The sequence below is a fragment of the Camelus ferus genome, chromosome 14, assembly GCF_009834535.1.
Source record: "Camelus ferus isolate YT-003-E chromosome 14, BCGSAC_Cfer_1.0, whole genome shotgun sequence".
NCBI classification, from domain to species: domain Eukaryota; kingdom Metazoa; phylum Chordata; class Mammalia; order Artiodactyla; family Camelidae; genus Camelus; species Camelus ferus.
The window spans coordinates 3,606,148-3,621,662 of NC_045709.1; the positions used below are offsets into that span (position 1 = coordinate 3,606,148).

Below are 15,515 nucleotides of genomic sequence, written 5' to 3' on the forward strand. Positions count from 1 at the left end.
AAAGAATAAATACCACATAAATATACATGATGACTTTTTGTACAGTGGCATTAAGTTATTACACTAAATAAATCTTACCTGCAGTTTTCTGGCACTTTGTTGTTGACACCTGTCTTTCTCAATAATCTGCTGGTAGAGTCTAGCTCTCAACACACGCAAAGCTATTTCCTTATTTTTTATCTGTGATCGTTCTTGTTGGCATTCTACTACAAGTCCTGAAAAAACACAGGGATCAGAGGTAAACTGTAGCCTCCTTTAGCCAAATGAGAAGAGAACTGAGGTGTCAATTATATCTCAAAAAAACTGATGAAAAAGATAGAACTGAAGAACATTTTTAAAGGGGGGGGGGATGTTTAATCAGGAAAGGATTGAAAACATTTTGGATTTAGCACACTCCAGAAACCATACCTTGGTCGGGACGATAAGAGCTGTAGACGGCTCTTTAGATTCTGATCTCTAAGTGAGGTATTTCAAAAAGAGAGACTGAATGCAGTGACATATGCAGATACTCTTATTCCCAGAGCTCAGCCTCTCCGCTCCAGCTCACTCAGTACTGTCACAGCTCAACAGAGAGCAAACTTCTGCCACCCCCAATGAAGTGCTACTCCATTCTCTATCTTCCTCAAGGAGAACTCAGCTCTTTCCCCTTAAATCACAAGCACACAGACAGCTGATGTTTTTAAAATGACTTTCCATATAGAAACTGATAAAAAAAGAAACTACTCAAATTCTTTAAAAGGAAGCGTTTATAGTGAATGTTTCTCAGCTGTCTTGGTTCTGAATCCAGCTAATCGACACAACTAGCCACATGGTTAGCCGGTTGGTTTTGGTAAACCAATTTCTGGATTTGGGTGGGTGTGGCTCACTGTGTAGCCCTGTTACAAGCTCCAGTCTAGCCCTGAAATGGTGACCCCTGAGACTTCAGGCTGTGTTCCTAACTTTGCAGCTACCACTCTGAAGATGTGTGTCCAATTCTGTGTCCAAATCTCTCAAGTACAGCAGAAATGAAAGGTACTTTTTGAATCACAAAACCCAAAAACCTTCTTAGGATAGGCCAGCTGCACTGATACAGCAGTAACTAGTTTGCTGGAGATTTAAAAATTTTCCATACAATTCTACTCTCCAAACTATGTTTTCTCTCTGTCTAAATAAGCTACAATCTACACCAGCTAATACTTTAAGTAGACTTCCCCTCTACTGGTTGAAACTTATTTCTTGACTGCCTTATTACAGCCATGTGTTTGGGCTGAGGCACCAACTTGCTCACGTCTTCCAGGTACTTGCCTGGAGTTCTCTTTCTTTTAAAAATCACAACTAAAACAACAAGAACAGAAACACAAACTCCATCTGAAGTAAAATGAAATGATGTGTAAAGTCTCCCAACACAGTGTATAAAGACAGAAAGTGGATGGAAGAATGGCGAACGACTCAGCAGAGGAGGCAGGTGAAGCCTGCTTAATGACCTACCTGGCCTACAGTCGAAACTTGTTAGTGGATAAGTAGCACCCGTGCGCTCAGAGCTTTTAGAACCTCACTCTTAAATATATACATACAGCCAAGGAGGTACCTTTTCCAAACAGAAGGGAATATGAACACATTGGGGACCTCAGATCCATGACTCCAATGTCATCTTTAAAGGGTTTGTGTAAGAAACCAGACACCAACATAAGAGTATTTCTAAGTCATGAATAGTTTTATAAGATATGAAAAAAAAAAAAGGGTGAAAGTACAAAGGAAAAGGATCTGCTTACCTGTGGGGACATGGACAAGCCTGACAGCACTGTCAGTTGTATTAACATGCTGCCCTCCTGCTCCTTTGGCTCGAAATGTATCTATTCGCAAATCCTTGGGGTCCACTTTCACATCTACCTGGAGCAAAAAGTATAGCATGAGTCAATTCTACACTCAAGAAATACTTTAATATTGAAGTTATTCCCACATTTTTCAAATAAACTGTTCTGTTTCATGTTAAGTCATAGCCGTTGTGACTAAGAGGTGAAATAACTTACACCAAAGAAAGAACCATAAACTCCCTGTTCCAATGGACGTCATTTTTAACACTGATTTACAAAGCTACGAGATCACTGAGTTATGTAATCTTTCCAAAGTTTCACCATCCATCATCCCACAAAGTTACACTAGATACAAAATATATTTTAAAAAAAAAAGTATGTGTGTATATATAAAGTTGATTCTCATTATTCCCTGATTCTGTATTTGCAAGTACACCTACTAGCTTAAATGTATTTGTTCCCTCAGATCAATTATGGTAGCACTGTCAGAGCATTTGCAGACATATGCAGAGCAGCAAAAAATTCAAGTCACTCTACAAGTACATGTTCCCAGTGAGGTGGAACAAAGTGACTCTCGGCTTTCTTGTTTCAGCTCCTGCAGAGATGAGCAGAGGATGAAGACAGGAGGGACAGGGCAGCGCAGTGCAAGACGCGCCGGCTCTGGGGCCAGTGGGACATGGTTTGACTTTTCAGCTACGGCACCTGTTAGCAAGGTGGCCTCAGGCAAGTCACTTAACACTTCTGAACACCATTTTCTCTCTTGTAAAATAAAGACAAGAGAATGTACCAGTATAGGTTGTTTCTAGGATTTAAGATTATAATCTAAGTGGGATATGTATATATAGTTCCCCTAGAATAAATGGTTTGGTATTCACTACATCAGCCTTCACTGTGACTTTATAGAATATAATTATTGTGAATAATGAGAATCCTGTGTGTGTGTGTGTGCTTATTAGTGGACTGAATGAAGGCACCCAAAAAGGTACGTTCTGTTCTAACCACTACCTTATCTGGGAAAAGGGTCTTTGCAGATGTAATTGAGTTAAGATGTGATCACCTTGGATTATTCAGTTAGGCTCTAAATCCAATGACAAGTGTCCTCAAACAAGACATTCAGAGAAGAGAGAAGAGAAGACCATGGAAATTCAGAGGCAGAGATTAGAGCTGTGCAGCTTCAAGCCAAGGGACACACACAGACACCAGAAGCTGAAGAGGCAAGGGAGGATCCTCCCCCAGAACCTTTGTAGGGATCATGGCCCTACCAATACCTTGATTTTGGATTTCTGGACTCTAGAATTGTGAGAGAATAGATTTCTGTTGTTTTAAGTCTCTAAGTTTGTGATAGTTCATTATGACAGTCTTAGAAAATTTTCATATATATATATATATATATATATATATATATATATACATATATATATACACACATACACACACATACACACACACACACAAATAGACAAATATATACAAAATATGCTGTTTTTGAGAGGAGACCTAATATTTTATTCCACATTTATCATTTATTTGTATGAATGACAAACAGTAAGTTTGACTTTTCTCCTTAGAAAGTACACCAATAACAGAGTCAAGGTTAGAATCTAATAAACAACTTAGCTGATTGCTCTTCTGTTTCCTCTAAAATGAGTACCATATGATGAAGAAAAAGATTATACAGTGCAAAAATTATATAGCTTTATATAGAAATATGCTAGTATTGGCTAACTTAAAATTTCAATAAATACTACAGAGATGAAGAGTAATTTCTGGGGGAGGGTATAGCTCAGTGGTAGAGTACATGCCTAGCATGCACTAGGTTTTGGGTTCAATCCCCAGTATCTCCATTAAAAAAATAAGTAAATAAACCTAATTATCTCCCCCTTAAAAAAATTTTTTTTTAAAAAGAGTAATTTCCCATTTCTTGTGTTTGCAGTATATTAAGTAGGTAGGTAACAAATATGTCAATATTATATGTTACAGTCTCCCAAATGTTAAAGAAATTATCTAATGACTTTTGGGGAATTCTGAACATAGAAACAGTGACTTAATAATATACAAAGAATTTTAAATGTCAGTTAAGAGAACAAGACCCTATTCTTTTATGGAATGAAGCTTCACTAACTGAGTTTAATTTTCAAGAATATGAAGATAACAAGGGAATAGGTAAGATGTGTTATTTATATGTGTGTGTGTGCACATACACGCACAATGGAATATTACTAAGCCATAAAAAAGAATGAAATTTTGCCAGCCACAACAACATGGACTGACTTGGAGGATATTATGCTTAGAGAAATAAGTCAAACAGAGAAAGACAAATACTTTATGATATCACTTATATGTGGAATCTAAAAAATAAAACAAACTGGTGAATATAACAAAAAAGAAATAGACTCAGATACAGAGAACAAACCAGTGGTTACCAGTGGGGAGAGGGTAGGAGGGAGGGAAAAAATAGGGGTAGAGTGTTAAGAGGTACAAACTACTACGTATAAAATGAATGAGCCACAAGGATATATTGCACAGCACAGGGAATATAGCCAATGTTTTATAATAACTATAATAACTATAAACCAAGTATAACCTTTAAAAATTGTGAATCATTAGGTTGTACACTTAAATATAATATTGTAAGTCAATTCTACCAGAATTTAAAATTTATTTTTATTTTATTTATTTATTTATTTGGTGGGGGGAGGGAGGTAATTAGGTCTATTTATTTACTTATTTATTTATTTATTTTTAGAGGAGGTACTGTGGATTGAACCTAGGACCTTGTGCTTGCTAAGCATGCACTCTACCACTTGAGCTGTACCCTCCCCACTATACCACAATTTTTCAAAAAAGAAAGAAAATAGTGATTATAACTCACTGAATTTAACAAATAAATCCATAAGTCTATAATGAGGTCAATATATGAAATTCAATATATGAGTTTATAATGAGGTAAAGTCAAAGAGAAAGACAGCAACGAGAAAGGAGAGAAGGTAGTGGGGAGGAAAGTTCTTTACAGAAAAGAAGGCCAGTTAAGAAAGAATGACAGAATTAGAAAATCACCCTCCTGCAACCCCCAAATAAATAACTCATTCAGGCAAAGATTACTAATGGATGTTAAAACCACGGAAGAAAATTTATTGGGAACAGGATATATTACCCTAGAGATTACTTAGAAATTACGAAGGGAAAAATATACTTTCACAATGGAGATATTGCTGTGGTCACTACCTTAATTAAATGCTTAAACTAAGCCTCACTAAAAGTGGTACAATCTGATATTCTGTGACTTCTGACAAGATGCAACATGACTGTAACTATATCTGAAAACTATCCTTTGCTCCAAACGTGTAACCCGGATAGAATGGAACATTTAAATATGACTTTCAATGCAATACAGGGGATAAAGGAACAAGTTAAAACGCATTATGAGGAAACAATCAGAAGAATCCAGCACGTGGAACATTCTATAAGACAAATGGTTTAGACCCTTCAAAAAGTCAGTATCATTTGAAAAAAAAAAAAAAATAGGTTGGGAGACTGTTTCAGACTTAAAGAGATATAACAACTAACTGCAATGAGTGAAACCTGACAGGGTCCTGGTTAAAAAAAAAAAAAAAAGAAAGCCATAAAAGTATTTTTTGATCACTAAGGAAAGTATAAAATGGACTAGATATTACTTAATTGTGATACTGTGACTTATAATAAGAAACACATATTTGATCTTTGTCCAGTTCTCAGCACAGAGCTCCTAAAACCCTTGGAATTTCCTAAGTGATAAAAGCAATAAAGGTGTCTTTTGTTATTCATAACAAGCCCCTCTCAACTACACTGGAGTTTATGTTAACGAGGTGATATTTGGAAAGCCCCTAGATAACCACTGGATGGGGGCTGGTTGCCAGGGGAACCAACCACCTGACCAGAGGGTTGGAACTTTCAGCTCCACCCGACTCCTTCAACTCCACCGCTTCAGTGGAGGTTGAAGGAATCCTCAATGCCCAGTGGTTTAATCAAACGTGTCTACATATGGAAATCTCCATAAAAATCCCCAAAGCACAGGGTTCGGAGAGCTTCCAGGTTGGTGAGCACATGGAGGTGCTGGAGAGGTGGCGAGCCTGGAGAGGGTATGGAAGCTCTGCTCCTCTTCCCACATACTTTGTCCCATGAGTTTCTCCCACCTGGCTATTCCTGAGTTGTATCTTTTGTAATAAACCAGTGATTTAGTAAATGAACTGTTTCCCTGAGCTATCTGAACCACTTTAGTAAATTACTGAACCTACGGAGGGGGTCATGGGAACCTCCAGTGCGCTTCCCATGACATGGCAATGGAATGCCAGTTAGTCAGAAACACAGGAGACAACCTGCCCTTGTGACTGGTCTCAGCAGTGGGAGGGGAGGCAATCTTGCGGGACTGAGTCTAGCCTGTGAGATCTAACGCTATCTCCAGGTAGATGGTGTCAGAATTGAGTTGAACTGCAAGACAATCACGTGGTGTCCGCAGAGAATTGGGGGAAAAGAACTCCGCACATCTGGAGTGCAGAGAAGTATTCTGTGAGTACACAGAACACACAGGAGTTTTTCCTAGACAATAAATTTCCGGCTGATTTTCATAAACAACGGTACAGAGTTTTATGTCAGAGGTTACCTCATCTGGCTGTGGGAGGACAATGACGGACATCGTTCCCGTGTGAATACGCTGCATCCTTGATGACAGGCCCACCTCAGGGATTCGCTGAACTCGGTGAATCCCACCTTCATACTTCAAATGCTTATAGACACTGTCACCGGAAATTCGGGCAGCTGCATGATGTAGCCCGCCTACGAAAAAATATTCCAGGAATATTCATGAATTTTTCTTTCAAAGGGATCAGGACTGTAAGTGCCCTTATTCTAAGCCCTGAATGTGAGCACAGAGCCTGAGATGAGAACATAAAGTAGGTACAAGACTGTATCTTCCCAATGTAAATGCATGAATATATAAAAGGAAACATACTGAACTGTTATTTATGGTTATCTCTGGGGAACAGAATGACAGCATGTTTATTTTACTTTTAATATATATATATATTTTTGTTTCTAAGCTTTATATAGTAAAAAAATTTCACTTTTATAAAAATAGTATTAGGAATAAAAGAATCCTGGGGTGTTTCTGCATTGAACTATGCTATGTAATCTTGGGCTAGTTTGGTGCCTTATATAAAACAGTGCTCAATAACACAGTAATTTGATAATGATGAGTAACTCTATAGGTCAAGTTTTCAAGAATCTATTGAAATTTAGATCTTGCTTATCTGTGGAGTGGGAAGATAAGCACAAAATAATCTTGATGCCCAGGCTAGCTTCTTATTGGACATGTTTTTAAAAAAATCTTTTTATTATAAAATAATATACAGGGGAGAGGTTAGTGGCTCAGCAGTAGAGCACATGCTAGCATGCATGAGGTCCTGGGTTCAATCCCCAGTACCTCCATTTAAAAAATAATAATAATAAAAAAGAAAATTAAAAAAAATAATATACAGACATAGAAAACCACATTAATAAGATATATGGTTCAAGATCAAGAAAAAGAACTTTGTCAGTCACCCTGAAGGCCCTCCCATCTGCTCCTTCCTAGTTACAATCCCCTCTTTCTCATGAGTAACCATTACCCTTTTATTCCCTTCTTCATTATAATTTCACTAACTAATGTGCTGCCCTAGGTACTACAGTTTAATCTGGTCCATTTAAAAAAATTGATATGTCTTTCAAACCTCTCAATCTGTAAGTTCATCATCCATCTCGTTTGTTTCCTTCAATTATCTGTTGAGAAACCAGGACTGTTGACCCACAGAAATTTCCCACGGTCTGGTCTCCCTGATTGCATACTCTTGGTGCCATTCAACTTGTTCCTCTGCCCTCTGTACTGCCTGCCATTGGGCAGCTGGATCCAGAAACTGGATTGCCAGCTTGAGCTCCTTGGCAAGACTACAGAAGACACATAATGTCTGGTGGGCTCTCTTTTTTATGGTGTTGACAGTCTTTTGTTTGTTTTTTGCAGGGAGAGGTAATTAGGTTTACTTAGTTACTTTTCCTGGAGGTGCTGGGGATCGAACCCAGGACCTCACGCATGCTAGGCATGCGCTCTACCACTGAGCTATACCATTCCCGCTTTGACAGTCTTTGATGCTTAATGCACTACAGGAGTTGTAACTCAGTGATGGTCTAACTGTATAATTTCTTTCTCACTTATCAGTGTATCTAAGAGAAAGGTTTCCCAACTCTTGTTTAGGCTGCTCTGCACGCCTGGTTCAGAATCACTCTTCCTGTTATTAAATTCATCTCCTTTCATTATTGAAAGTTGAATTCAAAATACACATTGCAGAGATGACATTTCTGACTATTCTCTCATAATGCTGCTGCTTCTGTTTATATTCTTGTCTCTCTCCTCTCCTGCTTCCACAATATTATACTGGCCTCACCCTTTTTCCTGCTTATCTGACTCTTGTTTCTCTTTTGCCAACGAGTCTATCTTTCTAAATGTGGCCATTCTCCAAGGTTTAGTGTCCTGAATGTTCCCTCTCTATGAACTCTCCCTCACTTATTCTCAGTATCAGACATTATCTCTGTGCGAACAGCTATCAAGTAACTCTCAATTCTATTCTCTTGCCAAAGCTCTGGTTACATAACTTCAGCATTTACTGGCTATTTCTCAAGGGATGCTCACTCTAATAACACACATAATAATTCAAAAGCCACTAGCATTATTCTTCCCCAATGGACTCTGCCTTCCAATTTCTATTCCATCTGATGGCATGAATGACTATCGCAATCTTCCCAGCTAGAAAGACTAGATCCCTGGGGCTCATCTCCCTGGGGCTCGTAGACAGATGGGATGCAGTGTGGTTCTGAATCAGACAGCCTTAAATTTAACTCCAGGCTTGCCATTACTTACTGTGTGATCTTGGATTAACGACTTACTCTCTGAACCTAGATCTTCATCTGTAAAATGGGATTGATAATATCCAAATCCCAGGGTTGTGAGGATCTAATACCCTACACTGCACACAGGACACAGTGGGAAAGGAATAGCTCCTCTTGTCGGTTGCCAAATTTTGCTCATTTTTCCTCTGAAGGTCTCTCACCTGTCTCCCAACTCCCAATTCTAACTCTCAGTCATACCTGGATTACTCCAACAGCCTCTCTGCAGTCTGCCTTGAATCTAGCCTCTTCAATCAACCCTTCACACTGTTGTCAAAATAATCCTCTTAAAATATATATCCTCTTAAAAAATATGTTTATCAAATCATATTTTTATTAACAAATCTCCAATGGCTCCCTAACAATCAAGGCCTGTTCAGCTTTCACAGCCGTTCAACATCTACTCAAACCTATTTCCTTTTACTTCTTATCACAAATATGCTCTGGGTTCACTGGCTTCCTCACTTCTACACACACAGCAAGGTCTTTCCCACCACCAGGCTGTTGTTCAGGTTACCCCTTCCCTCTTCTCTCACTGGTATTCCCTTTCCTGACCACTGGCTGTATTTCAAATCTGTACCGAGCACAGACTTCCTTATGCTCTACACTGGTTTCCATTTCCCTTGATTGTTTAACTTACATTAATCCTCTTTCCCCACTTTGACAGTCTCTGCATTATAATTCATGACCCCTGTGTCTACTACAGTGTATCTTTATGTAACCAAGGAGACAAAAACTTCCAAATAGAGTAAAAGAATGGAACCAAAAAGAGAATTACTATCAGGTGTTCTGATTTAACACACTCGAGCACGTAAAAGTTTAAAGGCTTGCATTATTTGTAGCTGTTTATGTTGTATAAGTTTTTATCAGTCCAATTAGAGTGGGAGCTTCTTGAAAATAAAGACATGTGACTAACCTTTTCTGTATTCCCATAAACATTTAACACACCATTAATACTTTAGAGTAAAAACCTTAATACATCTTGGCTTTGAACAACAGAGCAATGATTTTCCAGGCAAGGCACATATCCATCCTCCACAGGGAAAGTTCTCCAACTCAGATACTCCTTCTAGGAGATGCTCCCCTCCCTCCCACTCTCTCCTCCCAGTTAAGAATTCTACTATAGTAAGCCACTGGGACTGATAAGCCTACGTCACAGTATTTAGTAGATACAAATCAAATGTTTTAAAAAATGGGACAATGTGGTTCTAATCAAGATCAGAGGAAAAATAATTTTCAGCATCCTCTATGGACAAAACCCTCAGATACGCCTACCATAATCAGCTGGTGTATAATTCAGAAGTTCAAATGTCCAGTGTTTATAGCTTGAATAATTCTGGTACATATCAAATATTTCCCGGGTAAACTGTTGGCAGATATCACCTAAGAGGAAAATACAAAAATATTCAATCAGCACAAATTTCTAAGAGTGTCATCCTTCAGTACAAGCCCCTTAGGAGCTGGGGACTATATCCAAAGTGAAAAACATTTAACAAATATTTAAAGTTACAGTGTCAAATCAAGGTAATGTTTAAGTATTTTTAAACAAACATCATTTACAAAAAATTATTTTATTGACCTCCAGTAGTTCTTCCAGATGTCACCTCTAAAATAACATCATTTTTGTCACATTTCTCCTTTGGCACTAGACTCTGGAAAAGCTGGAAAAGGGGGAAAAAAACAGTATTAGTGTGCATATTTTCCATGGTATACTGTTATTACTTGAACTTAGATAAAAGACCCCCAAATATTAAAAAAAATACCAGTAATTAACAAAATCACATAGCATCCCAAAGAGGTCTAGTCCTAAAATGCTTTAATAAGTAGACCTAATTAGGCCTAAAATAAGTAAGCAATTCACGTTTACAATGAATTCACTTGTTGGGGGATACGTTCTACAATGTTATCATATTATCTTAATTTTCTAAAATGCAGACATTTAGATCAAAGTCCAGTGTTTCATTCAATTTTCTTTGGGTTTTGCTTCTTATTAGTCCTGAACAGTAGCTTCCTTCATCCAATGAAAGAAGTAAGCTTTGGTTGTCTTCATTTGGAGAAAATGAGGATTTTTTACATATGATCATACATTCTCTCCTGTAGATGACAGGGCACCAGGCCCATGCCCTGTCTTCTTAGTGGAGCTGCTGTTTAGAGAGTATATTGGGGGGGGCGAGGGTATAGCTCAGTGGTAGACCACGTGCTTGGCATGCATGAGATCCTCGGTTCAATCCCCAGTACCTCCATTAAATAAGCAAACAAACCTAATTACTTCCCCTCTCCAAATAAATAAATAAAGAGTATATTGAGGACTCCCAAGATAAGGCTTGAATAGTTTCTCAATGTGACAAGAGAAAAAAAGAGCATTCTAATAAAGAAAGTAACCAACTTTCCTCTTAGGAAAAAAAGGGAAGCAACTTTATCTTCATCATTACTAAAAGGTCTTTCAAATCAAACTGAAAGTACCGACGTGTCACGACTCTCCCTACTGACAATTTCTGAAACAGTCCACCTCTGCTAGAAATGCTACAGCCTGTGGGAGAGACTGTTAGACTAAGGGTCAGACATCTTACATATGCTTTTGACTAGCTGTCTAAATTGGTGAAGAAAATATCTGATATCTCCACCTCATCCTCCTCAGCCCCTCAAAAAACTCCTCTTTTTGAATCCATAGCCCCTCTGGATTCTGAGTAGGAAAGACTGAAAGTAGGAAGATGGCAGATATGACAAAGGGGAACATGGTACATAGCACTGTATTTTTATTATCTTTTAGACAAATCATCCTTTGAGCTATGAAGACTTGTATTAACCCAGTCTCTATACCCTTGGATTCATTCCATTCTATCCAGAATGCAAATTTTCAACCCTTAACCCAATCATCATGAACCACTCCCTGTTTCTAAGACTTAACTGCTCCCCGCCAACCCTTTCCCCATGTTGAACTAGATTTCCTCACTAGCATGTATTCCCTTGCCTGGGAAGTTAATAGATTCAGCTTTGGAATATTTTCGTATAGGGGTGTGGGTGGTGTTTTCTTCTTTGACATCACAATCTCTTCAATATCATTCTGTACTAAATTATAGCACTAAACTCAACATTATCAATTATCACAGGAGAATAAATAAACTGATGTTTGGAGAGTACTCCAAGCAGTTAGTCTAGTGAGAATAGTATTCCTTCATATCAACACTATTGAGATCAGTTTACCTCTTAAAACATACCTCACTGTATAACACGTTGATTTTCTGAGCAATGGTTTGCCTCTCTTCTAATGCAAGTTCTTTTAACTGCTTTTCATCTTGCTTATATAAACCTACAAAACCATCAACAGAAATAATGGTAAACGTATTTAAATAGCTGCCTAATTTCTACCTACTAGGTTTTATTTCAGTTTAAAGGCAAGGGATTATACAAAAGAACAGAATAGTTAGAGAACATCAATTAACAAGTATTTGCTAAGTATGTCTCAAAAACTCATCATGAAAAGAAGTACAACCTTGCCCCAAAGAGCTTGTGATTTGAATGTCTATAAGTAATCACAGAAATCAGTGATTAATCAAACAGGTTTTAAAAGGGACTGACTAATTAAATACAAACCCAAATAAGCTACATTTTAAAGTGGAGTGACCATTTTTTGTCTAAAGGTGGCAGCCATTACTCAGCACACTGTGAGTAGACCAGCATGGCTAGAACCTCCATTTTTTTCAAGAGAAGTTGGAAATAAGAACTCTTGAAATTTTGAAATCTTTTGAAATGTTCATACCTAGTAAATATTTTTTAAAAACACCATGTGGGTCAAAAAAACCCCCACATCTTTGTAAACTCTGCTTTATGGAAACAATGGTCCTTTTCACATCATTTCAAAGCAAGAAGTTAAATCATGGAACTCACACACCAAGCTATCAATGAGAGAGTGGCCAAGCATGGTAGATCCCAAAACCTTTGACTCCACTGCTTTAGCTGCCTAGAGACTCCATTGGTCAGTGGTGATACCTGCTAAATGAGGTAGAAATTTTTGATGCTTAATAATAAAGAAGAAAATAGAAATGAAGAGTAATTCTAAAGGAGAGAAGGCTCTTCAACATTCTTCTCCAGTCGTGGAAGTCATCGGGGTCCAGTGGGATTCTATGACTCATTCCTGCTTTCAACATGTAACACTTGCTATGTGCTAAATACTCTGCTAGTTGCTGGGGACAGAAGGATGGATAAAACATGGTTCAGGTCTTAAGTGGCTCAGTCTGGTGGGAAAGACAGACAGACACACACACACGATTACAGTATGTGGTGAGGGCAGTGCCACAAAGGCACAAAGAGTGGTCTAAGCCAGACTTCAACCTTTAAGAAAGGTTCCTAAACAAGGTGCCATCTGAACTACATTCTAATTATGAATCATCTGTTGCAGAATTATAACGACCTACTGGCCTCACCTTGTGCATATAAGCCTCAAATGGGAACCAGGCTGACATCAATCAATGTAGATATCTGCTGGGTCAAAGGTATTGGAAAAACCTTGATTTGCCATCATACAAAATTATTTTTGTGGCCTCTTATTATTTCCTTAACTGTAAAATCCAGCCTAATTTAATTTCATTGTATCAACAGATTCAAGTGTCTATTATATCCTACGTTTGGTGCTGCAGGAGATAAACAAGTAAGAGACAGACCCTGTACTTAATGAACAGACAACTTGGGGGAAGGGACCAAAGTTAAAACAGTTATATAACGGATCAGAATATGAAACAGAGAAAGGTAATCAGACTTGTTTTACAGAGGGGAGTGAAGCCAATTCAAAATATGATATCCAAGCCATACTTTGTAAGCAGACTGACCTTTAAGAAGGTGAAACTGATGGGTTAACATGATTAAAGACACAGACGTGGGATGGCCTGAGTATATTCAGGGAATGGCAAGTTGCCTATTTGGGTTGAAAGGTAGAATATACAAAGGGAATTAATATACTACACAGAGAGAAGGGGGCTCGCTCTGCAGAGGCTCTAAAATGCCAAACCAAGTAATCTATATTTATAGGCAATGGGAGCTAGGGGAAGTTTTGAGCAGGGGAGTAATATAATTAAAGTCATACTTGGACTAGGAAAGCCTGGAAGCGAGACCACAAGTTAGGACTTTATTGTAATCATCTATGACTGAGATATAATGAAGATGTAAGCTAGTGGAAAGAACAGAAGGACTTCGGAACACTGTGCAGTGGATAAGAGCAGGGGCTGTGGAATCTCACTGATTGGGTTCAAATCCTTGCTCCTCTAATGATTGGCAAAGCAGCTTTTGGCATTTTAACCTCTTAGTTTCTTCAGCTATAAAATGGGGATTATTAATAATCACGCCTACCTCACAAGGTTATTGTGAAGATTCAAATGAGATATTTGTAAAATACGTAGTGCCTGGTGCATACTAAGACTAAGTAAATACAGCCATTATCATCATTATATGGAACGACAGAATTGTAGCTAAAGCTTTAGAAACAATCTAATCCAACCTACTAATAATACACATGATACAACCATACCTGAAAGAGGTTATGTCAATTTAATTGAGAAAGCATCTAGTAAGCTCCTATAATGTGCAAGCAACTTTCCCAAAACTAATTAACTCCAAATTTGAGTGGCATTAATCAGGAGAGAAAAAATAATCCTCATTAATGTGGGTGAAAGCCTCATGGGGCCACTAACAGAAGGCGGGAAAAGGTAAGGCTTTGGACATCCAGGACTTTACAGGCATAACTGTGACTGGCCTCTATGCTGCTTAACATCTGTAAGGCCAATAGCAGAATCTGGAGAAACAATGAACCCCAAGTTAGTCCACTATACTTTTTTCTCAATTTCTGTATATCTTAGAGATTTTTCATAAAAGAAAAAAATCTGTTAAGGCAATTATGCAAAATTAACTCAAATACATCAAAGATCTAAATGTAAAGGCTAAAAATATAACTCCTGGAAGGAAAAACAGATGTTAACATTTGTGGCCTGTAGATTATACAATAGTTTCTTAGACATGACACCAAAACACAAGTAACAAGAGAAAAAAAGATAAATTTAACTTCATCAAAATTAAAAACTGTGGTGCTTCAAAGGACAACCCACAGAATGGGAGAACATTTTGGCAAATCATACATCTGATAAGGAACTTGTATCTATAATATAAAGAACTCTTATAACTAATAAAAAGACAGCTCATTAAAAAAAAAAGAACAAAATAAAATGAAAAGACAGCTCAACTGAAAAATGGGCAAAGGATCTAAACAATCATTTATCCAAAGATGATATAAAACGGCCAATGGGCAGGTGAAAAGACATTCAGGGAAATGCAAATCAAAACCACCTCATACCCACTAGGATTGCTAAAATCAAAAGGGCAGATAATAAGAGTTGGTGAGGATGTGGAAAAACTCGAACCCTCATATGCTGGTGATAGAATGTAAAATGATACAGACACTTTAGAAAATCAGTCTGCAGTTCCACAAAAGGTTAAACATAGAGCTACCATACAACTCAGCAATCTATGTCCACACAAAAACTTGTACACAAATGTTCAAAACAGCATTGTTCATAATAACCAAAGAAGTGGAAACAATATCTAACAACTGATGGATGGATAAATAAAATGTGGTATATCTATGCAATGGGACATAATTCAGCAATAAAAAGAGATGAAGTACAGAAACATGCTATGACATAGGTGAACTTTAAAAATATTATGCTAAGTGAAAGAAGGTCAGTCACAAAGGGTATATATGATTCCACCTATGTAAAATGCCTG

The 15,515-nt window shown here is 37.7% G+C and overlaps 1 protein-coding gene across 5 annotated transcripts in view; it reads right to left on the bottom strand.

Annotated features, from left to right (window-relative positions):
* MTRF1 (mitochondrial translation release factor 1) overlaps window positions 1-15,515 on the bottom strand; it is a 32,744-nt gene that overhangs the window by 14,160 nt on the left and 3,069 nt on the right. For all 5 annotated transcript variants that reach the window (XM_032496056.1, XM_032496055.1, XM_014552005.2 and 2 more), the window contains 6 exons: window positions 11,963-12,054; window positions 10,324-10,405; window positions 10,020-10,127; window positions 6,433-6,605; window positions 1,752-1,869; window positions 79-215 (listed from right to left, as the gene is read on the bottom strand). In XM_032496056.1, the coding sequence (XP_032351947.1) occupies window positions 79-215; window positions 1,752-1,869; window positions 6,433-6,605; window positions 10,020-10,127; window positions 10,324-10,405; window positions 11,963-12,054 (710 nt within the window). The remainder of the gene's footprint in view (window positions 1-78; window positions 216-1,751; window positions 1,870-6,432; window positions 6,606-10,019; window positions 10,128-10,323; window positions 10,406-11,962; window positions 12,055-15,515) is intronic.